The 26,140-nt window shown below is 45.7% G+C and overlaps 1 protein-coding gene across 1 annotated transcript in view; it reads left to right on the forward strand.

The window, feature by feature from the left end:
- The first annotated feature begins 1,808 nt into the window (after nucleotides 1-1,808).
- Nucleotides 1,809-26,140, forward strand: part of OBSCN (obscurin, cytoskeletal calmodulin and titin-interacting RhoGEF) — a 165,378-nt gene continuing 141,046 nt past the window's right edge. The window contains exons 1-10 of the mRNA XM_033070065.1: nucleotides 1,809-2,934; nucleotides 8,425-8,694; nucleotides 11,038-11,298; nucleotides 14,335-14,637; nucleotides 15,710-15,976; nucleotides 16,785-17,060; nucleotides 20,514-20,786; nucleotides 23,324-23,599; nucleotides 24,456-24,731; nucleotides 25,351-25,626. Coding sequence (XP_032925956.1) covers nucleotides 1,809-2,934; nucleotides 8,425-8,694; nucleotides 11,038-11,298; nucleotides 14,335-14,637; nucleotides 15,710-15,976; nucleotides 16,785-17,060; nucleotides 20,514-20,786; nucleotides 23,324-23,599; nucleotides 24,456-24,731; nucleotides 25,351-25,626 — 3,604 coding nt within the window. The remainder of the gene's footprint in view (nucleotides 2,935-8,424; nucleotides 8,695-11,037; nucleotides 11,299-14,334; nucleotides 14,638-15,709; nucleotides 15,977-16,784; nucleotides 17,061-20,513; nucleotides 20,787-23,323; nucleotides 23,600-24,455; nucleotides 24,732-25,350; nucleotides 25,627-26,140) is intronic.

The following is a 26,140-nucleotide window of genomic DNA, read 5'->3' on the forward strand; positions in this document are numbered from 1 at the left end:
AGTTGGTCTTAGCACTGATGACTGCAAGTCAATCATTCTTTACCCTCTTAGCATTTACTAAAAGCAAATTTGCCCCATTACATTTTCCCCTCCTCCCAGATCTAGTATTTTAAACTTGTTTCTGTATTTTCTAAAGATTTGTGGCAGAGTAATGGAATTTGCTCAACACCAAGAAACAAAAGCAACCAAAACTAAATTAATTTAGAAAGGATTGATCTCACCTAAAAGGAAAAGTCTTTGGTTGCTTCTTGTCATTTTGTGTGTTCTCTGGAGTGGGAGACTTAGGATGGGACAGGAGTGTATATTAGTGTATATTTTAATAGTGTATGATAGCAATAGTAGTAATATGTGCATTTTCTGTTAAATTTAGAAAGATTACATTTGTTTTGCCTTAGATCTGTGACCCAGATGAAGTCTGAGGTTTGGCTCAGCGATGCCATCTTGAATGATATCAATGATCACAAAATCATTGAATATCCTGAGCTGGAAGGGACCCACAAAGACCTGAGTCCAGCTCCTGGCCTTGCCCAGGACAATCCCAAGAATCCTACCCTGTGCCCGAGGCAATTTTCCAAAAGTTTCTTGGGCTCTCATAGCAAACACCATTTTGTATTTTTGTGCCACCCCTTTTTCAGTACATGATTCAATATAACTTGTATTTTTCAATCTCCAGCAGCATAAATGGAACAAAATTTATAATCTGTTAATAATTTTCATGCACAATTTATCATTTATCTCAGCAAGTACATTGTCATAGATGCACTGTGCACATAATTATTTGCAAACCCATTGCCTGATATGAAGAAGTGGGAGGGTAGACAAGAAATTGGGAAAATAAGTGATTTTTTCCCAAGGTCATGCAGCAGGTGGATCCAACCCTCACTCCCTGATGCCAGCAGTGATTTGTTCATTAACAGAAATGCACTCACAGGAGCTGGAGGAGGATGCAGAAATGGTGATTTAAGAAATTAAAGCAGGGTTTTGGCCTGCTCCTGCTGATTTCTGCTGGAGCTGGGGGGAGATGGTGAGAGCACCTGCCATTGGGTGAGAGGGTGGGTGGATGTGTGGCCAGCAGGGAAGCCAAACTGCTGTAGGATTAAGAAGGATATTTCTGTCTCACTGACTGGGTTTTGTTTCCTTTCCGAGTTACAGCACCCAGAGCCCTGGTGCTTCTGCTGGGTGCAGCACTCAGAAGGTGGAAAAGCAGGGATGTGCTCACCTGGAGCAGGAGCATTCCCATGGCTCAGGAGAGGGGTTAAACAGCTTGAACAGAAATGGTGCACCCAAATCTTCTTGGAAAACCTGGTCTAGGGGGTGACATCCTATCCACAGCCAGGTTTGGAATGGGATGATCTTCAAGGTCCCTTCCAGCCCAAACCATTGTGTGATGGAGGCAGTGTCTTGATGAGCAGACACATCTCTGAGAATTTAGTGTCCAGTTTATTCCTTGTGGCTGCAGAACCAGCCCATCTGCCACGCAGCTTTAGTGCAGGTCCCTCTCTGAGTGATACAGAGGAAAGGCATCATCATGTTCCTTTCGTATGAGCAGCCCAAAGAATTCTCTTTTTTTCTTTTTTTTCCCCAGAGGGTCTGTGGGGAAGTGAGCAGCAGTTTATGGACCTCAAATACAAGAAACCCTCAACACCAACAATATTCCAAAACCTTCTCACCCACAATGAGAAGGGTGTTGAGAAATGGGAGTTCCAGGTGACAGACACCCTGATACCACAGGACTGCAGCAGTTCTCTGGCTGCTGTGCCCTGCTCTCTCCTGACCCTTTTCTCTCTCCCTTTAGGCAGGAGGCCAGGATGGATTACAGCTCCCTCAGCGGGGTCCCACGCTTCCTGACCCGGCCCAAGGCGTTCATGGTGTCTGTAGGGAAGGATGCCACCCTCAGCTGCCAGATCGTTGGGAACCCCATCCCAGTGGTGAGCTGGGAAAAGGACAAACTTCCAGTGCAGTCTGGGGGAAGGTTTAAAACCACAGAGGATGGGGATTTGTATCGGCTGACCATCTACGACCTGAGCCTGGAGGACAGTGGCCAGTACATCTGCCGGGCCAAGAACACCATCGGGGAGGCTTTTGCTGCTGTCAGCATCAAAGTGGGGCAGGAGACCACAGTCACAGAGTCAGCTCCTTACTTCATCCAGAAACCTTCCAACATCAAAGTGACCTTGGGAGAAGATGCCATGTTCAAGTGCAAAGTGCAGGGCAGCCCTCCCCTCTCGGTGAACTGGGAGAAGGACGGGAGGTACCTGAGGAACAAGGCGGATGCTGGGCGCTTCCAGATCGAGTCTGCCGGGGAATCCAACGCTCTCACCATCCAGTGTGCCCAGCTGGGGGACAGCGGCACCTACACCTGCCGGGCAGAGAACCTCATCGGCTCCGCCAGCGCCTCGGCCGCGCTGGTGGTGGAAAAGCACGGCTCCTCCAACCCGGGCAGCAGCAGCTTGGACAGCAGCTGTGGCAAGACGGCCTCCTTGCTGTCCCACCTGCAGAAGCGGCGGGAGGAGATCAGGAAGACGGACATCTCCCACGCAACGCTTGACTCAACCTCTTCCCAGCCGTACTCGGCGGTGGAGGGGCTGTCCAGCATCGGCTACAGCCTGTGCAGGGATTACGAGCGGGCGGCAGGACTGACCAAAGGGGCTCGCAACGCCACGTTCGGGGCTCTGACGCGCACCTGCAGCGTCACCGAGGGCAAGCACGCCAAGCTGAGCTGCTACGTGACCGGAGAGCCCAAGCCCGTCATCGTGTGGAAGAAGGACAACGAGGTCATCGTGGAAGGCCGGCGGCACGTCATCTACGAGGATGACCAGGAGAACTTTGTGCTGAAGATCCTCTTCTGCAAGCAGACGGACAACGGGCTGTACACCTGCACGGCCTCCAACCTGGCGGGGCAGACCTACAGCTCCGTGCTGGTCACCGTCAAAGGTGGGTGCCTGTGGGGCTTGGCAGGACACAGCCTTGAGTTGGGGGTTTGAGCAAAACTTCTGCCTCCAGACTGCTGCAGGGGAGTGTGTTTAGATGTGAGCAAAGCCCTCCTGGTGGAAAGGTGGCCTAGGGAGGGAATCCCACTGCTGGTGGTTTTAGGAAGGGCAGTAAGAGGTGCCAGGCAGGGGTGGGTGATGTAGGACTGGCTGGCTGTGGGGATGCACCACATCCCTGAGGCTCCTGTCAGTCCTGGTTTTACAGTGGTGTAACAGATCCCTCCCCATGCTCTGGGTCAGTGACTGCCAGTGCCCTGTCTCGCCCTCCAGGCTTTAATCACATCTGGGTTTGTGTTCACCGTGGGGTTTACTCACACATGCCATTTGCAGCAGTAGTGGAAACCCCTCCCTACAAGATGAGCGTGTCAGGCTGCCCTGGATCCCCTGGGGGACCAACTCCAACTCCAATTACAGTCCAGCTCAGTTTTCCTTACAGTGACCCACCAGCAGCCTTGTTCTTGCCAGGCTCTTCACCCTTTTCCCAGCTGGAATTGCTGGATAGTCTGTGTTCCTTGAATGCTCCCAGAAAACCTCCCAGGTCCAGGATACCTTTGTTTGCCATAGTCAGGGGTGAGGAACTTGCCTTCAGAGGGTCACTCCACTTTTGTGAAGGTCAGACCAAGTTCTTCAGAGTGGCAACCAAAGTGTGACACAGTTTTTATAGAATCCCAGAATAGTTTGAGTTAGAAATCTTAAAAAAAAATCTCATTCCAACCTCCTGCCACAGGCAGGGACACCTTCCACCAAACCAGGTTGCTTCAAGCCCTGTCCAACCTGGTCTTGAATAATCCAGGAAGCTCTAAATTTTCCAGCTGCTCTCCCATTTGGTAAAGGGACAGCAGGCACTTTGTAACTCAGGCAGCACCTGTAAATGAGCTGTGACAGACAAAGGATTTTGCCACTCAAGTGGCAAAACTGATGATTTTTCACTGGCAGCAAAATAAATTAGAAATCCAGATAAATAGGAATTATCTGTGTTTCATACTTTAAGACTCTCAGGTGTTATTTGATTTTCTGTTTTCCCTTTTTTGGACATCTCCTTTTTCACTCAGAGCCTTTCCCAGCAGTGGCTCTGTCCCTGTGTCCATCAGTGACACCTGATCCATGGAACTCACTGGCACTGGTCCCACCTATTGCTGTCCCTTGGAGGTGCTGAGTGCTGTGGGGAAGGGCATTTGTCCTGTTCCATAAAGCTGTGATTACCTCATGAGCTGGGACTTGGAGCTGGAGATCAATCCTGGCCCTTGGGTGGTCACTTTGAGGATGGCTCAGGCTCAGTTCCCTGCCCAGCACCTTGCAAAAGCAAACACCCCCTGCTCTGGCTGTGCTTATCTCACTGCATTCCTGGCTGCAACCTGTTCCAAAGGAGGTGGGGAAAGCAGGGGAAGCAGCCAGTCTGGGAGCACCATGGGAAAAGGTTATTGATCTATGTCCCTTGTCCAGAGCTGCCTGTGAGTCAGGAGGAAATGTTTATGGATTGTTTCTGTTTTACGCTGGACCACGTTTGGCTCCCTGTCCAAGGCTGCCATGGAAAATCTGCGTGTGCTGGTTATAATTATGCCCTGATAAATGACTCTCCTGTGTGTCACCAGAAGTTCTTCTCAGCCCTCACAAGACAGATCAGGATGATGCAGCAGTGAGAAAAGCCTTCAGTTCTGTTGTTTGTGTCACTGGTGATGCCATTGGTCCATCTACTATCAGCCTTAAGGAGGGAGATCTTGCCATGCAAACTTCTCTTTGCTCAGCCATGTAGGGGAGGTTGAACTCTCCAAGCAGCCCCTCTTAGAATCATAGAATCAGAATGGTTTGGGCTGGGAGGGACCTTAAGGGACATCTGGTTCCTACCCCCTGCCATGGGCAGGGATGCCACTCACTGGATCAGGTTGTTCAGGGCCCTGTTCAAACTGGCCTTGAACATTTCCAGGGATGGGACTTTCACAGAAAGCCTCCTATATTCTGTCAGTCTAGATCCTAGGGACCTAAGGACCCAGGAACCCAACATTTGCGAACACTTTAAAGATCCTTAAAGATCACTGAGCCTTAAAGAGCCTTAAAGATCACTGAGCTAGGAAAAGGAAAAAAAAGGATTTTTTGAGCCGTTCCTAAATGAGATTTGGTGAATCAGGCTTAAATCTCAAAGGCTACAGGGCAGAGAATCACTCTCCTAAATAAGGAAAACTGAAGCTTGCTTAGATTCAGAAATGTGCCTGGAGCAGAGATAAAATCACAGTCCATACACTGAGATGTGAGCTGTAAAAGGAGTTGGGGAAATTCTTCCCAAGAATAAACCTTTAACAAATCAAGGAGTGGGGAGGATGGGAGGAGCATAAATAACCAGCTTGGGTTTCCTGAAGGCTTTAGAGATTTCTCTGGGCTGTGTGCAGAGTTGGTTAGAACAGAATTCAGGGCTCTACTCTGGGCCAAGCCCTGAGTAAAGTAACCAGATACTGGGTGAGAAGGTTAAAGGTTACAAGCCAAACAGGATGGAGATGGGAAAAACACCCTGGTGCTGAGGCCACTTTATTCTCCCTCTGATCAGATGTGATTTTGGATGGTCACTGTCATGACAGTCACATTGGAGGTCTGAAAGGGAATTGCAACTTGAGGAATGAGGAGATAGAAAGGAAATTTGGAAAGCACAGTAACTAGTAGGATCAAAGGCTCAGGATAGGCTCAGGATGGTGGAAGCTTGTCAATCCACTTTTAGCCAGCTCTTACTGAGGATTTTCCATATTCTTACCTTTCCTGGATCATTTTCATTAGGCAGAGGGAAAACTTACCTCTGGAATAATAAATTCCAGAAGAAGAAATGTAGGCAAGTGAAAAAGTGAGGTCTGGAGGACAGATGTGCCTTGATAAGGTTAAAAAAACCTTGGGCTTCTTTGCAGGCTGCACCTATTCTTAGCAAAATATGTGTTGGCAGGACTTGCTTTTTAAAAATGACATCATCTCATTGCCAGTTTGCTTGCTATGGACCAAACAAAAAAACCTATGACAGACTGGAGAAATATCTCCTCAGAGTAAGCAGCAAAATTAATCTCTGATCTAAGTTCTTGCAGTTTCCTGCTATTTCCATGAGCTGCTCTTGCTCTGTGCTCCCTCAGTGTTTTGCTCTGCTGTGCCTCTCACTTTTTTCCCCGTGGGCAGGTTTTGGCAGCTCTTATTTTCTCTCTTATTTGCACCTCTCTGGCCTGGTATGGTGCTGGTTGTGGGCCAGATGATTTGGGATGATTTGGGATGCCTGCTCTCAGACCTGTGGTCCTTCTGTAGTCCCCTGACCAAGCTCAGCCCCCTCTGCCTGCCCAGGTGTATTCTAGACCTTGTAAAGAGCAGGAAGGAGCTCAGGAGGAGGAGGCTGGTGGGTTTTGGAACCATTCTCACATCTCCAAAAGCCCTGGGCTGGGTTCACCCCAGGCTTCATTTCACTTTATCAGCTGCTGTTGCTCCGAAGCTCCATTCAGAGGGAGATAAGACTTGTGTGCACATGTCAGCAGGACGAAAGCAGAGTTGTTTTCAGGGGATATCTGTGACCCCAAGCTGCCAAAGATAGCCTTGCACTGCCTTTCTCTGGCTGGAGAGCTGTGCTGTTACTGCTACATGTTCATGAGGGTCAACCAACCCTTCTGTGCTTGAATGTTTAAGAGCTTTTTCCTGGAATAGCTTTTTAATTTTTTTTTTCACTTTAGGTACTGCTTAGTGACTGTAAAGGGAGAGGGGTTAATGATATGGCCAGCTGCTCCAAGTATGGGAATACACTTGTGTGCTTCTCAGGTGCAGCTTGTGTTTCTTTTTGGCCCTTGTGCAGGTCTGTGTGTTCCCAGTGCCAGCTCCAGCCTCCCTCTGATCAAAACTTGCTTGGCCTCACAGAATCCCAGAATGGTTTGGCTTGGAAAAGACCTTAAACCTCATCTCCTTCCACCCCCTGCTATGGGCAGGGACACTTCCACTGTCCCAGCCTGCTCCAAGTCCCATCCAACCTGGTTTTGGACATTTTCAGGGATCCAAGGGCAGCCTGTGGCAGAGCCTCCTGACCTCAGAATAAAGAATTTCATCAAAATATCTTATCTAACACTGAAAAAATAAATCAGGGAAAAAAAAAAAGAAAAGGATGATCACCATCTGGAATGTGGGCAGAGCAGATCTGTGTAACCATAACTGAAAGGTTTGCAAGGCAAGACTTTGACTTACCTTAAACTGAGGTGTATTTAAGTATAATATTTTTTTTTTTTAATGACCAAATTGATGTGTTGAGTTAGTGTCACCCTCCTGTTCCTAGACATATTGTATGGGTTCCCAGTCAGGTTTTAGCCTCAGGATAACAACCAAGGTGTTTGCAGGCTGGTACTGGCATTGCTCCCTCCAGGTGTCCTGGCAAGCCTTTAGAGCCTGTACCTTATTGAAACAGAAAGAGGGGAGGTTTATATCAGCTGTTAGGAAGAAATTCTTTACTGTGAGGGTGGTGAGGCAGGATGGAGTCACACAAACCAGCTGGGAGCTGGCACAGCCGTTCTGGGAGGTGAAGATACATATCAAGGCATGATCTCTCACCAAGCATGAGCCATGTCTCAGCCCTGGCTAATCCAAGTGTGTGACCTGGCTGTGGCACCAGTCCCTGACTGCTGCCTGTCCTCTCCAGCCCAGCTCCCCTTTCTCCACTTTAGGGCTGGGCTGTCAGGGTGATGTCACAGCGCAGCTGTCGCTGGAATTCATTGTTCACTTCATGAAATGACTTCCCTCACTGTCATGCAGCTGCTTTGTGTGTTTGATCTATGCTTGGGTTTGGCCCTCAGCCAGAGCACTGCAGCCCCACTGCTGGAGGAGTTGGGAGATGTTCTCTATTTCTCTATTATTTCTCTATTATTTCTCTATTATTTCTCTATTATTTCTCTATTATTTCTCTATTATTTCTCTATTATTTCTCTATTATTTCTCTATTATTTCTCTATTATTTCTCTATTATTTCTCTATTATTTCTCTATTATTTCTCTATTATTTCTCTATTTCTCTTATTGTCATTGATGCAGAGCCTTTGGTGCTGGTGGGGAGAACACAAAATTCCTCCTTTTGTGCTTTCCCCCACATCTGACCATGCACAGCCACCTCACAGCTCTGTACCCTGTCAGATCACTCAGCTGGGCTTATTTATGCTGTAACACCCTTAAAACATTGGTGCTTACACCACTCTCACCTGGAATTTCTGCCCTGTGCATGACCAGCTTGTTTTTCATTAAACCAATTCCAGAAGGATTCTTCTTAAGGCTTTTACTCCAACGTGGCCTTGACCACTCCCAAGGATGGGACAGCCACAGCTTCTCTGGGTAATTTGTGTTAGGGCCTCACCACCCTCAGAGAGCAGAATTTCTTCCTAAATTCCCATCTAAACTTACTCTCATCATAAACTCTAATTCCTCCTTTCTGCTTTCACCCTCTTCAGAACCCACCATACCCTTCAAGGCAAAGCTGAAGGACCTGGAAGTGAGGGAGAAGGAATCTGCCACCTTCCAGTGCGAGGTGCCCGTTCCTGGCACAGAGACAGCTTGGTTCAAGGAGGAGACCAAGCTGCAGCAGAGCAAGAAGTACAACATCGAGGAGGAGGGCACGTACCGCCGGCTCACCGTGCAGAACGTCACCACGGATGACGACGCTGTCTACATCTGTGAGATGAAGGAAGGCAGCAGGACCATTGCAGAGCTGTCTGTCCAAGGTGAGAAGGGCTCTCGCTGCTTCAGCTTGGCCAGAAGTGTGGGTTTCACATGTAAGACTCCAAATTTGGCCCTTTGAGATGGGTTTAAGAGTCCAGGTGGGCACCGAGAAGGAGCAGAGTCCCTTATGGTGTGACCCTTATGTGGTCAGTGGGTCCTTGGGTGTCTCTGGACACAGGGCCACACAGCAGGGATGGGTTGTGTTGTACCCAGTGGAACCCATGCTGAAAGAAGCTTCCTTCAGCTGCAGCCTGACTCTGTAGACTTCTCTTTGATGCCTTGGAGTGGCTACCTAAAACAGGCTAGAAAAAAATGAAGAGAATAAAGCAGGTATTTATTAGAAGCCTTCAATAGGTGCAGTTAAAAGCCTCCAAGGGGCTACACCCAAGTTTTTCATGCAACTATAAGTCTGGTCACAAGTTTTTCATGCAGCTATAAGTTTGGTCTGTTTGCATACCAGGCATTAATCCTCCAATTATAGTTTCAGGTAATGAAGTAATTTAATCCAAGTTTGCCCCCCAGGTTCACTGCTGTCTACATCTCTTGGGGACAGTCCTTGAGTTTCAGGCCCAGAGAGGAATTGTTTTGTCTGAATAAAACAGAACAGCAGCTGACAGGCTATGGAGTTTTAGGGTTATGCACTAAAGCAGCACAGGATCTGAAAAACATAAAAGCTACATCCTAAGCCATCACCTTAACATGGTCCCAATCACCAGATGTGTTCCCTGGCACTGTCACACACATCTTGTCCAGTGAACAGTGGGGTGACTCTTGTCCAGGAGTGGTGCTGACCACAATGGAAAAGGGGTTTAGCAGATGTGTGGTGCAGGCTGCAGTCAACACCAGCATGGTTCAGATTGGAAAACACATCCACGCTCCAGATCCTGGGCAGCTGGAGCTGTTCTCTGGAGTTTGGAAAGGGGACAAGGAAAGGACAAAGTGTGGATGGCTGTGTCCTGAGCCTGGTGGTTCACGATGAAGTGGGAGTAGGTGCAGTTGGTGTGGTGGGTGTGGTGTAGGCACTGGAGACTGCAGCATTAATATGGAGCTCTACAGGATTAATGTTTTCCTCATCTGAAGCCTGAAGATATTCCCAGTGAAACCAGAAGGAATTCTTCCTAAATAATTTGCTACAAGACAGCTGGGTAATGCGAGTCCTCATGCCAATTCCTCTTTGTACCATCAATAAAGAGCTGAAAGTGCAAGAGGTGGATGCAGATGGGAAAATTTAGTCAGAGGCTCAGGAGAATTCAGACTGACATCTTTTTGTTGCACCTTCCTTAGGTCTGGACCAGCCCACCCCTGTAAATGTGTTTGGTCCCAGTAGGACAGCTGGTATTTTTTTCACTTGTTTGTGCTATGATGGTATGTTCCATCCAAAAGAGAGTGACTGAGCCAGGTGGAGCTCTCTGGAAAGGAGGCAGAGCCTTCCTGGGAGAGCCTTGTGCCTGCCCTGGGAGGGGACTGGAGAGAGCAAGGTGGGGTTGGGACAATGTGAGAGCTAAAGGGCTGTGGGATGGGGACACTGCTGAGGGCAGAGAGGTCAAGGAGGAGGATAAGCAGAGAATCAGGTCTTGAATCTTGTGGTGAGCCCTGTGCCTGACCTGTTACTTCATCAGGGAGCTCAGCATTGCTGCTCATTAAACAGCTTCTTTCACCTCTCAGGGACTGCTCTGGAGCTGGAGCAGTCACTGTTATCATTTGGGGTGGTCTCCTTATGGTTTGTCCAATCTTTTCTGTGAATAGCCACATCTTACAGCTTTGGGGTTGTCCTAGTAAGTGATGCTGGAAGTCACTTGGAAAGGACATAAGTTCATTCAATGTGGATTCCAGTGTTGACACCAAAAAGAAACCTGAGATTGTCGGTGTCTTTCCCATTAATTCAGGTAACTCCTGTGTCTGCCACACTGGTTATGTGATTTACTTTGATGGAGGTGAAATCCTAAAGGCAGAGGAGAGACCTGTCTGGCCTGAGACTGACCTACTTCAGCGAAGTTTTAATTTGAATTCCCAGCATATGTGGGCAATGAAAGCTGTCAAATCTGTTCTCCTGCAAGGCCATGTATATTTTGTGTTTGCCCAGCAACTGGCTCTGCTTGATAGACAGGAAACCTGAGTGACTGCAGTAAAAAAAGATTTACTTTTCTCTCTGTCAAGGCCAGAATGAATCCTTGGGGTCACCTGCTGTGCTTGACTCAGAGCCTTGGAGTTGATTTTCAGGTGTCTTCATGGTGTCTATAATGTTTTGATTGAGTGTGGACTGGTCCTGTTTCTGCATGGTCCAGCACTACCAAATCTTTTTAACATCTGCAATTTGCTGACTGTGCTTATTTTATCGTTTGAAGGGAACATCATCAAAAAACTGCCCCGAAAAACCGCCGTGTTCATCAAGGACACAGCCACCTTCTGCGTGGAGCTGGACAACGACTGCCAGAACACCCGGTGGCTGAAGAACAAGGAGGAGGTGAAGCCCAGCGAGCGAATCTCCATCACACGCTCTGGCAAACAGCACACCATGACCATCAGGGAGTGCAAGATGGAAGATGCTGGAGAGATTGCCTTCCTGGCTGATGAAAGCAGGACTTCTACCCAGTTCACTGTGACCAGTAAGATTCTCTTTGGTTTGGCCTTGGTGTTGTGTCTTCCTGGTAGTAGATCCGCCTTATTTTTGGTTTTATTTTATTCTGCCTTCACTCAGAGTCAAGATTGAAATTTGAGATGGATTTTCGTGTTTGGACTTGGTTGTTTATTAAATCTTATCTATAGACAGTTCTTCAGCACTTCTAGTTAACAAGCTAGAAAATGTTGGTGTATCTAGCTAGTTACAAGGTCATTTAAAGGCTAACTAGCCAATTAAGAGCTAACATCTGTATTATTTATACTTTTGACCCAATGACCAAACACCTGTGACCCTCAGTGCAGAACCCTCTATCCAACCAAAAATTATTACCTGAAATCATGAAGAAGGAGGAGCAAGAAGGAAGAAAAGACAACACCCAAGAACCTCCATCTCATCCCATACCTATTACTACATTCTAAAATCCCAGATTCCAAACCCTTCACCATGTGAAATTGCACACTTCTACCCAAACTACACACCAGTGATTCCAACTCCATCACTCAAATTTGGAAGCTTCTCCAAGGCCTCAGGTCAAAAGCTGTGTTCTTTTGAGGGTCAGTGTCAGAAAGCACAGAAAGCTCAAAACTCCCAGGCTTCAGGGTTCCAACATCTTCCCATGGCTGCTCCCATGGCAGTGTTGTTGTTTCAAGTGCCACTGTGATAATTTTGGTGTCCAAAACCAGCTGGAGGTTTGATGTCTGCCACAAAAAGCCAATAGCCTGACCGTGAGTGTTATAGGATGTTTGGAGGGATCAAATCAGAGAGAATCTGTAGAGTCACAGAATGGATTGGGTTGGATGGGATCATCCCATTCCAGCCCATGCCATGGGCAGGGACACTTTCCATCAGACCAGGATTGTAAGGGCCTTGCCCAGCCTGGCCTTGAACACTTCCAGGGATGGAGCATCCATGGTTTCTCTGGGTAAAAGCAGTGCTGGGGAAAGAGCACAGCACAAACGTGTTTTTATTGACAGAGCAGTAGCAGCAGGTGCAACATCATCAGGGCTGGACCTGAAATGAAATTTTGGTGAAGTTGCTTAATTTTATTTGGCATTATTTTGATGACACTCCCGGGAAAAATCTGCTTTATTTCAGACAAAAATTAATATGATTTCTGGCTGTGTTACAGTTCTGGTTCATATATGAACGAATCATCCACTCTAATCACAATTTGGGAAGAGCAATTCTTATTTTCTCCCACCACTGCAGTCTGTCAGTGGTAAAAAGGAATCTTTTATTTAAAAGATACATAACATCTGTGTTATCTAAACTTGCTTCAGGCATTCTGATGCCATTGGACTAAAATGAGGAAAAAATGAGGAAAGTGTCACATTTGGCTTTCTGACAGTTTCTAAGGTATTTGTAAAGCTGTAACATCCAAACAAGCACCTATGCAATGGGAACAATAAAGTTCAGTTTGATTTCAGACTCTGCTGTTTAAATTATGAAGAAAGTGTTGTTCCATGGAACAGAAATTATAAGAAGCTGCCTTCCCCCAAACAGGTATTGCCAAAGAAAACATTGCATTACCATTTCTGATGGCAAAGTCAAGAGATCTCATTCCAGGGCTTAGCATTCAGCTTAATATTACCCTAACAGGACCTTTGACATCTATCTGTGACCAGCAGTTCCTGACAGGCTGGTAACTGTGCACCCCAAAACACTTCTGTGTCTATTTCTGTAAGGAAGGAAAAGCCTATCGTGTTGAGATTTCCTATTTTTACCCTTTGTGCCTATCAGATTTACTGCTTGGAGAATCCTGTGTGCTATGTCCACATCTTTTTCGATTAGCTGGGTGAGATTGGTGGTGGCTGTTCTGACGCCTTTTATAATGTACAGGCAATGTTTGTGTATTTTTTTTTTTTATCTTGCATTGTTACAAATGAAAAGATGGGGAAACTGAGGCAGGAAGGAGATCAGTTGTCTCAGAGCTCAGTTTTTAGTTTGGGTTCATCAACAGATTCCATCTACAGTCAGCAATTCTTGAGAGTGTCCACTGTGTGATTGTTTCACCCACCTCCCACACCCTATTTAAGTTGGATTAATTGCTCCTGAGTGTGCTGTCTGTGGAATCACAGCTGCAGTCTGACTGATTTAACCCAGACACCTTTCAGCTGGCCAAAATTAAATGAAATCAATCCTGTGCCATGTCAGTAGAGGTGTGCAACTAGAGCACATCAGATAATTCCTCTTGACCATATCAGTGACTAATCCTGATGAGCCTTCTCTGAAGGGTTCAAGAGGAATGAAAGGCTGAAAATAAATATTTATTATGCAAATACCTTCAGGAATACATCTGTAGCCTCAGGTACCATAAAACAGCCACATCTCAATAGTGGGCTCTCATGGTAGGGACATGTCTTTGTCATTTCCTTTTAAAGTTAATTCCCCAATACCAAAAGCGGGTTCTGCATAAATTAATAAAACAAAGATCCCAAATTACATCATTCTTGGGAGATAGTTACAGCTTCTGAGTGGGGGTAGCATAAAATTCAGGAGCAGGACAGATAACCAGATGAAAGAGGCTGCAGGGAACATCCAAGCTTGTGTAACAAGTTGAGCTCTCCATAACTCTTAAAAGATTTGAACAACCTTTGCTGATGGTTTTACCCATCTTCTGAGTGAAAATGAGAAGCTGAGTGTTGGTCTGCTTTGCCCAGGAGCTGTGAATGGCAGAAGTGTGGATCTGGATCCAGCACTGAAGATTTAAGCCTACAAAATGTTTGTCGAAGACTGGCTGACTGTGTTGACAGTTTTAATATTTAATCAGATATTTTTAGCTGTGCAATACAAGTATTGGACATCAAAGTTTGAACTTGTCCTGGGATGATAATGATTCTGTTACCTTTGTGTAAAGCAGCCTCAAAGCATCTTCCATCCATTCTCTTGCTTTTTGTCATATCAGTGTTTTATAGAGGTTTATTAAGCAAGACGAACTTTTAGCCCAGCGTAAGCTATTTTGGCTTTTCCACTCCTATGTAACTTACTGCTCTGTTTTGTTTCGTTTCTCTCCCTTGCACAGCTCCCAAAAAGCCTCCCACCCAACCCCCAGCTGACCCTGTGGTGAGAAATAAAACAGAAACCTCAGTGACGCTGGGCTGGTCCCCTCCGAGGATGGAGCGGCCCATTCCCGTGGACGGATACATCGTGGAGCGCAAGAAACTCAGCGGCTTCACCTGGGTGCGGTGCCACGAGTCCCACGTGCCCAGCCCCGAGCTCACCGTCAGCAACCTGCCAGAAGAGGCTGACTACCAGTTCAGAGTGTCTGCAGTCAACTCCTACGGGCAGAGCCCCTACCTGGAATTCCCTGGGAGCTTGCACCTGGGTGAGCACAGATCCGGCACAAAATTGGGTGATCAGACACCTTTGGGTGCTTTGGAAATGTTTCCCGTGGCTCTGAGGATGGAGCAATAGCCCAAAAAATCCTCTTTGTCTCCACTGCTGGTTCTCCTGCTTCATGTCAACCCCTGGCCTTCACCAAAGGGAGGGAGGGAAAAGTCCAGAACCACCCCAGGGACGGTGGTTGGGTTTCTGGGGTAGGGCTGGGGGTGTGTTTATGTTCCAGTATCCCACATCAGGCTGTGGGGGAGGCAGAGCTCCCTGCTGTGGATCTTAAACCTGTAAATGCTTCTTTGCACCTGCAATGAAAAGAAAAATTGAGATGGCCTTATGGTACAATTTTCAATATATAGATATGAGATGGAGATCCTAGAGAATATTTATGGATGGTCATACCATCATGAAATCCCAGTTCCAGCCAATCTCTCTTTAAGAGATTCTAGGAGAAATCCAGGGGCTTTACTTTATTTCTAGGGTGCTAATGTGCCCACAGAATCGCTGGGTGCAATGGGATTCCTTCTTCCTTTGAACAACTGCACTAGAAAATATCTGTACAAATAGTGAAGACCCAAACAAACTGATCATACTGTGTCTTGTGATTGTGTCATCCTTGTCTGAACGTGCCTATATTGTCCTGGAATATCTAGAATCTAGAATATCTAGAAGTCCCTCCTTCTGAAATCTAAGAAATTCCAAAACCTAATCTCTGAAATCCAATCTGAAATCTGAATATTGGCTATTCAATAACACACCTGAAGGGGACTTAGGTGTTTCTGGCCTGTGCCTTTATACATTTTATGGATTAAAAAAAAAAACAGTAAAATAAATATTTTGCAGGTTTTCTAGACCTGCAAAAACAGGACTCCAGAGGTCAGATACCTGCAGCTAAAGGAAATAAATCCTTTAGACCAGCCACGCATTTCCTTCAGTACATGAGAATTGTATAAGGCTGCATTAATTTATTCTCATGTGTGGTTTATCCTGACAATTTGGTTCCTAAGGTGAGGTATCCTCCAGGGTGACAGTTTGTTCTCAGAGGTGTGTGTTGTTCTTTCTAGAACCCGTCCTGGCTGTGAAAAACCCCCTGACAACAGCTGAAGTTGCACCTGGAGGGGATGCCCAGTTCACTGTTGATCTGACCAAGGCATGTTCTGGCACTTGGTACCTGAATGGCAAAGTCTTACAGGAAAGTGAGACCTACATCATCAACAGAACCCAAACCACTCACACCCTGGTCATAAAAAATGTCACCAAGAAAGATGACGGGGCAGAAGTGAAATTTGTTGCCAATGACGTTGAGACCAGCACCAAGATGAGAGTGAGAGGTATTTATTGGCATTTTTGTCCATTCTTGTCCCAGTCAAGGGGTGGTTTCTGGGTCTTGAGGATTAAAACTGGGGTTGGAGGCTTTCCTTGGTCTGTGGGAAGAACATGAAATTGTTATGTGATTAAAGTGTGTCCTGGTAATGACCTCACATGACAGCTCAGAGTGAGTTGATCTGGCCAGCTGGTGGTGTCTGAACTAGATTGCTTCACAAATTTCTGTCAGATTTATATTATTCACAACCATCTGTCAGTGGATTCTGCCACTAATTCACCTTAAAGTTGTAATTTTAACTCTAGGTTTGATCCATTTCTTTGACTGTAATAACCTTTCAAAAGTAAAAGAGCATTCATTACTAACAAAGATTTTCTTGCAGGTTTTTTAGTCCACTGTGTGTGGGGATATACAAGTGAGTAGGCTGGAACTTGATTAAAGATCAAGGTTTCCTCTATGAAATGACAGTAACATCTGTACCTACCACATTGCAAGGCAAAACATAATGAATTCATACTGAATCCTTTATTCTGGAAGGGTGTGTTTGTCTTGGGAGAAGATCTGTGCACAAGCATGTTTAGAGTGTTATTTATCAGTAGAAAAAAAGTGTTGTTTTTTGGGGTTTTTTTTGTGACTCTGGCAATAAAAACAGCTCAAGTTTTCTGAACTGGGAAAGAATACACAGTATTGACATGAGTGTGAGGACAGGAACAGGATCTGATACCTTCAGAGATCTCACAGTCTGTATCAGGAGGTATCAGGGATAAATTTTATCATGATATAACTCGAAATAACAACACCTCTTGTCCTGGCAGGACCTGCAGTGAGATTTACCAACAAGAGCAAAGACATAGAAAAAGTCTCAGCTCGGCTACAGGAAGAAGCCAAGCTCCAGGCTGAGCTTTCAGACACAGAGGCCACTGTGAGGTGGATGAAAGATGGGAAGGAGCTCAAGGCCAGTGAAAAATACGAGTTCCAAACCGTGGGGAAGAGGCGCGTCCTGAAAATCCGCCACACTGCCCAGGAGGACGCTGGAGTGTATGAGTGTGTGTGTGAAGGGGATAAAATGCTTTACCAGCTCTCAGTGAGAGGTAAGGGACTGCTCTGCCCTCATTGTGTTCCTGCCCTAAACCAAAGGAGCCACCAAGGGAGGGCTCCAGAGGGAGTTTTGTGATGTCCATCGACGTCCAGCCTAGGTTGTGTGGTCCCAAAGCAGAACTGGGAGCAAATGCAGCAACTGCAGCAAATACAGCTGTGCTTTCACTCCAGCTGGCATCTTGACATTCCAGGGAATTTGGTGAGGGTGAGGGGTGGGTAGGGAAAAGTTGTTGAGATGAAGAAATGCAGCCCCAGGGGCAGGAGATGACACAGGATCCCCTGGCTGTCCCACACTTGTCAGACAAGTCACTCAAGAGAGACTTCAGCTCTGATTGAGGCTCTGATCATCTTGGCATTGTAGGATTTGGTTTTTTGATGGTTATTTTACTCTTTCTTTGAGGATTTTTTACTCTTTTCTATCAATACTTCAGTGGGTAAGAATAGACCTTTCCAGGGCACAGAGGATGGCTTAACCCCTTCCTGTTTGCAAGGTGTTCAATGTAGAAAATACACCAAGATGGCACTTCATGTGGCTATTTCTTGAACCAGCACTGTTTTACAACTACCCTGTTTTTTTTTGATTGTTTTTCCTTTCGTGGCAGTCTCCCCCTTTACCCTGACACCAACAGCATGAAGTTTCCTTCTTGCAAACCTTCCCACCTGTGCAAGATTTTATGATCCAGAGAAAATCCGTCTCTGCCTTGAAGGGGACCAGGTTTTGTCCAAAACCCCCAGTCTGTCCCCAGACTGCTCCTCACATGGATCATCAGATGTCTGCTGAGGTTCAGAGCACAAAGTCTTACTCCAGGCCAGTCCAGCCTGTTGTCACAGTGTCACCAAAAGTGAGGGAAAATCAAAATCTCTCCCACAAGATGTTTTAGTGTTAGAGAATCAAGGCATCACTTTAGTTCTGGCCAGGATGTGCAACAGAAATAATTTCCTCCACACATTGCCCAGGTTGTGCAGACCAAATTATTCCATCACACATGATGTTCACTAGATTTTTCACATACTTATACAGTCAAAACTCAGAAAAATTAATTGGTTCAATGTTCATTGGTCCCAAATTATGGAGTTCTTAGTGTTTGATTTCCTATTGTTTATTGATCCCTTTGCCTTCAATGCTAACTAGTTTCTCATTCTTTGTTCTCTTATTATCTTTTCTGAGACCAGGAGTCTCTGACCATGCTGGGGGTGATGTCTGCAGTTGATGTTCATTAATGGTTGTTATTTTTTTATATCTTCTGTGCTACCCCAGTCTGTTGAGATGCTAAGCTCATCAGGCCTTGAGTGGTGATACAGTCCTTTAAAAAAAAACAACTTCAATTCCTCTGCCCCTGGGCAAAGGTGAACAAAACCCCTGACTAAAGTTATATAAAAAAATTTAAACTTTACATTGTTTCCAACAAGACTGGGGGGGATTCCAGTACCTATTTGTCTTTGAACTGGCAAGTTCACTCTGTAACACCATTTGATTTCCTTGTTTTGTCCCATAGCTCACCCTCTCCTTCCTCCCAGCCATGATCACACTGTTTCTGCATGGAGGAAGCCTGAGGTGTTTCATCATCATGCTCTGCTGGCATCTCCCCCTCCTTGGTCTCTGTAAAAACAAAAAAACCTGAGAATATCATGGGATTTTTTTTCTCATTTGACAACTTGTTTTGTTGTTTCAAAGAGCAAACTTGAGAGAGCTGAAAAAAATTTAAAATGCGACTAAATATATATATAGAGAGGAATTTCTGTCTACAGTTGGCACCTGCTTTTAATTTTGATTTTTTTTTCTCTTGCTCTGCCTCTTTAGCATCATTTTTAATGCTGACAGTTCTACCAACATTTAATTGAATTACTTGATGGATGTTTCAGTGTGTTTTTCACTGCAGTGTGGCGATGAAATGAGTAATTAATGTTATTATTTTAAAATTGGCATTGACAAGTGGTGATTGTGTAGCATTTCCAACAATTTAAATGTCTGCTGTTTACAGCTTGATACCTGGAGAATCACCTTTGGTACTCCCATCCTTGAGGGATGAGCCTCACAAATGCTGTACCAACATTTTACCTCCCACCATCCACACCTTTATCAGCCAGGGGAGCAGGTCAGCTGCAAATGGCACATGGGCATCACATGGCTGCCAAGGGGCCACTGTGCTGGGCCAGGGCCACTGTGTCACTGCCTGGGCTCCTGCCCAAACCAGCCAGAAATGCACTTGCCATTTGTGCCTGCCCTGCCCTGAGCTCCATGTGCAGCACCTCTGGCACATGACCTCCCTCGGTGACCAGGGACCTCTGAGACGGCTCCTTGGGGCTGCTCTGGTTGTGGTTTTCATCTGGTTTGCTGAGGAAGGGAAAAGTGAATGAATGAACTCATGTCCCCATTCCTCCCACAGCTCTGAACCTGTGGGCTGAGTTTCAGTGATGCTGGGGAAGGAATGTCTTAGCAATGACCTTTTTCCTTTTCCTTTTTTTTCCCCTTTCCTTTTTTTTCCCCTTTCCTTTTTTTTCCCCTTTCCTTTTTTTTCCCCTTTCCTTTTTTTTCCCCTTTCCTTTTTTTTCCCCTTTCCTTTTTTTTCCCCTTTCCATTTTTTTTCCATTTCCTTTTTTTTCCCCTTTCCTTTTTTTGTCCCTCTCCTTTTTTTTCCCCTCTCCTTTTTTTTCCCCTCCTTTTTTTCCCCTCTCCTTTTTCCCCCCTTTCCTTTCCTTTTTTTCCCCTTCCCTTTCCTTTTTTTCCCCTTCCCTTTCCTTTTTTTCCCCTTCCCTTTCCTTTTTTCCCCCTTCCCTTTCCTTTTTTCCCCCTTCCCTTTCCTTTTTTCCCCCTTCCCTTTCCTTTGTTTCCCCTTTCCTTTGTTTCCCCTTTCCTTCTTTCCCCTTAGATATTGGTGGGGGTTTGAATCTTTTGCTCTGAGGCAATTGGTGACTCAATTATTTCACTCCATGTTAATATAATGCCAGATTTATTGTTTGTTTTCTATGCTCCAGTTAATTTCCAGGAATAAATTTATTTTCATTTTGGTCCTATGAGATATCCACATAGATTATTAATTTTATGTAATTTAATTTATCTGGGCTGTATTTTAACCTCTTCTGGAGTCAATTTATTTGCCAGGTGGTTGCAATATAATGATTGAATAACCTTCCTGGCTTTAGCTCCAGCTTATTTCTTTCCTCACCTCTCTTTAAAATATTATTTTAATGCTCTGTTTCCTGAGGATTCTTCTCCTTGACTCAGCCTCTTGTGCTGTCTATGTGCTCTGCTTTTTGGACATGAGATAATCAGCAATATGGTTGGAAATTCGTCTGCTTCTGCTTTGGAATCCAGTAATTAGATCCATAATTAAATCAATAGATTTGGTGTTATGATTAATGAATACCTAATGCAGATGTCAATGTACATTTTTATTGCTGTGCTCAGAATTCTTTACCAGAGCTATGCCTGTGTTTTGTTTCAGCACTTGCAAACTTCATAAACAAAGAGAAAACTGGAGGAGTTGTCAAGGCCATTGCTGGGAAACAGGCTGAGTTTGTGTCTGAGACCTCCGAGGCCAACATCATGGTGAGGTGGTACAAAGATGGGAAGGAAATCACAGCCAGCAAGAAATTCACCGTGGAAGACAAAGGAAAGCTGCACAAGCTTGTGGCTTCAGCTGTGACAAAGGAAGATGAAGGAACTTACACCTGCAAAATTGGGGATGACACCCTTACTTTTGATTTGAAAGTCTCAGGTAAGTTTGTACTGCGAGTATGGGATCAGAGTCTGTGTGAGAAATGCAGGATTTTGTTCTTCAGACTTATCCTACTGTATAAATTGACAGATTTCTGGGCCAAGGTTGCATTACACTTTGAGAGAATCTGACCCTTGGTGTGATGCTGATGCAAACCAGGAGTATGGGCAAACACTATGATGATGCTGTGATTTATTTGAGTCAGCTCAAGCTTTTCCTAGGGCTGGAGCACAACCCAAACACGATGGCTGAACAGCTGGCAGCCACATCTGGCCTTCACTCTTTTAGCTCAGCGTGTGCATCATCTTAGGACCACCTCAGTCAGGGGTTCCAAGTCTTGCTGTGAAAGCCATGAGCCCTCCTTTGCCAAGTTTAATTCCTGATTTTGGGAGTTAAACACCTCCTGCTCTTCCCAAAGGACGCTGTGGTCTCAGAGATCACTCCCTGTGGTGCTCTGAGTGACCCCATCAGTCCATGCCACGTGCCCATCACACACAGCACGTGGTGGTCAGGTCAAGCCCAGAAGAGAAATGCTTGTCACCACTGCATTCCAGCCCAGGATGGAGCCAGGGTATAAAATGACACAAGAACTCATGTGTGAAATTCAATATCTGTGAAATTCGACTGATTCTAGTTGCATGTTTGTGGGAACTTTCCTTCCAAATGCAGTTTTCTGGCTTGTGCTTGGAGCCTAATTTTTAACCTGATCCTAAATTTAAGATCAAAACTCTCCTGAAAGCTTCTCCTGTCATGCCTGCAGTAGAATGCAATTCAGGAGAAGTCACCACTGAGTGCTTGTGACCTGTAACAGAATATCCAGGTTACTGTGATGCTGCCCATGAGCTAACTAAAGACTCAGCAAAGCTGATTAATTTAGGGACAGCACTTGTCTTGAGGGATTGCTGCAGGATTTAGTGAGCTGGAGGGAGTGCTTCCAGCTGGTGTTTGCTCAGGTATTCTGTCTGCATCTCACCTCCAGGTCTCTTCTGAGAATCCAACATGATGCAATTTCTCTTGGAGTGCATTTCCCAGTCCCTGACTTTACCCATTGAAAAACTGGCCTGAAAGAGCCAACCAGGTTCTGCCCAAACTGACCCCTCAAAATGCAATTTGTGCAATCTGGTTTATGCTGTCTGATTAGAGCTGAGATGGATTTCAGAAGTGTTCTGGTTGTGCCTGTGTCTGAGCATCAGGTACAGAGGATTGCCTGAGCTTGGTATTAACTTTTTGAGTTACAACCTGCTAACAACACCTTAGCCAGGGCAGCTTCCTCCTTGTTTCATGTGTCACCATAAAAATTTTCCAGAGTCCTGAGGAGGTGCAGTGCACACTCAGGGGGTGGTCTCAGGGCAGGGAATCAATCTGCCTTGAGGGTAATGAGATCCCCCAACACCCTGAACAGCAGGATTCTGGAGGGAGCTCCTCCTTTGGCCAGCTAATTGTTGGACAATACATCAGTCCTAATGAATGGAAATTTTAATTAAATGCTTGCCTGGCATGGCAATTGTCCTTGGGATACTCAGTGACTGAAAGCAGCAGTTGCTACTGAAAGAAATGCAGTGCTGAGCTGAGGCTGGCTCTAGGTACAGCCCTCAGGCTGCCCTGGTGGAATAAAGGCTCTGAAATACCTGATGTGCCCACTAAATATTGCTCCTCAGCTTAGGGACAGGGTGGGCTGAGGAGGTTTGCTCACATTTTTCACCGAGGTCTCTGCCTTCACTTTTACCTTTGCAAAGAGCACTAGTTGATAAAAATGCTGTGTTGTTGCTGCCTGCATTACAAATATTCTGTGTGGCTGCACAGTCCATATCTGTGCTGTCAGCAGGGTTTGAGCTGAGCTACCCATGAAGGAGCCTCAACTGAGCAGTTCTGAGTTCTCTGCTGGGAAGAGCAGTTTCAGCCAAAAGATATGAGATTATTGGCTCCTGTATTCATGGAAATACAGAATTGTTTGGCTTGGAAAGCACCTTAAAAACCATCTCCTTCCAACTCCCTGCCATGGGCAGGGGTGTCTTCCACTAGACCAGGCTGCTCAGAGCTTTTTCCCAACTTGTAGAATATTTTATTAATGAGATTATCCCATATGTACCATGGCCTGGAGAAGAATTATTCCAGTAGGACTGGTATTATGAACAAGGAGCTGCAGGAATGGGCTCAGAAACATTTAAAAAAGGGTCCTCATCACCTCTAACTAGATTTTCTGACACTTCCCAGATGTTTTCAAAGCTGTTTCTGCCCTCACACATCAACACATATCCCCCAGGGCTTGCTTGAGATCGGAATCAAGGGGTGGTAAATGAAGTGTGAGCAACTTGAGGGCATCTCAGCTTGATTTAAAAGATCCAGCAGGATGTAGGGCAGATGAACGGGATTTCACTGTAATTGAGAGCAATTATCTGAAGATCAGAGGGGTTTGCACCATCTGTCAGAGGCATCAGCTGGGTGATAATGGAATAACAATCAATAATTACTGAATCCTGACTTCGTGCAGACAAACCTGCACCAAGGCATAAACTGTTTTCAATTTGCCCCTCCAGATGAAGCTGTCACTTTTGTCAACAAGCCCAAAACGACTCCAGAAGTATCAGTCAGCCCTTCTGAGAGCTTGGAGCTGGTGTGTGAGGTGTCAGCTGCGGGTGGGGCCGTGGTGTGGAGGAAGGGTCAGACTGAGCTGAAGCAGGACCAGAGGACAACGATCGTCAGCCAGGGGACACAACGCAAGCTCATCGTCAGGAGGGTGACACAGCAAGACCAAGGCAGCTACACCTGTGAGACAAAGGACGACAGAACAACATTCCAAGTCAAAGTCAGAGGTGAGAAAATGCCAGGAATTCCATTTTGAGGGGTGTCTTTCATCCGGAGGAGCATCTCACACTCTAGCCAGGGTGAAAGATCTCAGCCATCATACTTGGGGTTTTTTGGGGCTTTCATAATAATATTTCGTACACATGGTTCTATATGCATGGTTGGTTGTGGCCACAAAAATAAAAAAGGTAGGAAAGGATGAAAATATGAAAATTCCTTCTCCTCTCACAATTAGCTGGTGTGTCTGCAGAAAAACTCCTACAGGAAAATAGTGTGAGGCCATAGCAGAGGGATGGATAAAGGAGAAGGTGTTTGAAGAGCTCTGAATAGATCCCATCTCTTAAATGTTGGATGGGGCTTGGAGAAATGTGGCCTAGTGGAAGGTGTCCCTGCCCATGGCAGGTGAGTTGGAGTGTGATGGCCTTTAGGTCCCTTCCAACAAACCATTCCATGGTTCCATGACTGGATGGGGAGCAATGGAATTGTCCCAAACAGGCAGAAAAAGAGCAATGGTTCCTGGATGTAAGGATACAGGTGCTGCTCACTTCTGATTCACTGGAATATTGGAGAGATATAGGGAGAGAAAAAGAGAGAAGAGAGAGGAGGATAATGGAAGTTGGTGCTTCAAGTCCTATATTTAAATCTGTCCTAAAGCTGTGAGTTTTTAACAATACCCCAGATTTCCCATAAAATTCCCATTCCTATTCACCTCTTAGGAAGAAAGAGATTAAGGTATTTTCTTGCACTAATGGCCTGTCATGATATTACCTGTCAGGGCAAGTAGAGTGAATAGGAGGAACCTGATTAAACCCCAGAGATAATGACAGCAAAAAGCTGCATGTCACTTTTGGGGTTTCCTTACAGAGACAGAGGCTGTGTTTACAAACAAGGAGAAGGTGCAGAAAGAGGTGAAGGCTGCACTATCAGAAAATGCCACGCTGAGCTGCGAGGTGGCCCAGGAGAAAACAGAGGTGAAGTGGTACAAGGATGGGAAACTCATCACCTCCAGCAAGAAGTTCAAGGTGGAGTCCGAGGGCAAATCGCGTCGCCTGGTGGTGGGTGAGGTGGAGAAGAAAGATGCAGGGGAGTACAGCTGTGAGGCTGCTGGCCAAAAACTCACCTTCAGGATTGATGTCACAGGTGGGAGATTGTTCATTCTCATCACAGAAAGAAAATGTACCACACTTAGGGCTTCAGTGTCTGTGCAGCCTAAAACTTATTTGAGTAGTGATGGAAATCAACCTCCCATCCACTGTCACGTTGGTGCTGACAGCTGGATATCTTCATCCAGTGGATGAATTCCCCTCAGTGCCCCTTGGTGCTTTCTGATTTCTCAGTAATGGGAAGATAGACACGTTTCCATTCCCTTGTCATTTATAGGGATCAAGGTAAGGTTGTCTCCCAGATATGTAGGAAAAATTAATCTGGAAGAAGTAGGAAACCAGGTCTCCTAGAATGAGCAAGGCTTCCATATGTGTTCCAGTAGCAAATGAGATTTATTATTTATTTATCTACTACATTATAGAACAAAGCAATGGATTTCTTGTGGAGATGGGAAGAAGCTGAAATGCTGAGGCACTGGATCATTTTTCTCAGAAATGGCTGATGTGTTGTCGTCAGGCATGACAAAGGCCCATGTCCTGTCTGAGCATTGAAAACTACCAGAGATGTGAAGTTGTCATGTTTTTCATTTGTGTTTGATCATTTTGGACAGCATCAACTTGTGTGTGATTTTAAAAATTCTTCTCCCACTCCACAGAAGCAGAGGATGCATTTACCAACAAGGAGAAGGTGCAGAAAGAGGTGAAGGCTGCACTATCAGAAAATGCCACGCTGAGCTGTGAGGTGGCCCAGGAGAAAACAGAGGTGAAGTGGTACAAGGATGGGAAACTCATCACCTCCAGCAAGAAGTTCAAGGTGGAGTCCGAGGGCAAATCGCGTCGCCTGGTGGTGGGTGAGGTGGAGAAGAAAGATGCAGGGGAGTACAGCTGTGAGGCTGCTGGCCAAAAACTCACCTTCAGGATCCATGTCACAGGTGGGATACAGATTTTGGTGTGTATTTCATTGGCTTTTCTTTGTATCTGGGTGTTTCCCCATTTTCTCTGACACAATATTAGAAAAATTTCTGATGCTGGTCTGAGCTGCTGTTTCAGTGGGGCTGTGTAGGGCTGGGCAGATCTTGAGCTGACCTGTTCATATCTTGATGTCAGCTCCTCACCCCCCTGTATGTCTCCTTCAGCTATTTCTCAATAACAGGCCCTGTATTAAATAATCTCTTCTAGTTTGATCACCAGTGCTTGTATTTCTCCTGCTGTTATGAGTATTCTTCCATAAAAATCACTGTTTTCCTTCCTCTTTTTTTTTGCAAGTGGTAAGACGAGTTTTTTTGCAAGTGATAGGAGTGAATGGTCTCAAGTTCCACCAGAAGTTTAGGTTTGATATTAGAAAAAAAAAGACCTCTTAACCAAAAAGGCTGTCAGGCATTGGAACAGGCAGCCCAAGGAAGTGGGAGAGTCTTTCCCTGGAGGGATTTAAAAGCTGTGTGGATG

Source organism: Catharus ustulatus, chromosome 1 (assembly GCF_009819885.2).
Source record: "Catharus ustulatus isolate bCatUst1 chromosome 1, bCatUst1.pri.v2, whole genome shotgun sequence".
Lineage (NCBI taxonomy): Eukaryota > Metazoa > Chordata > Aves > Passeriformes > Turdidae > Catharus > Catharus ustulatus.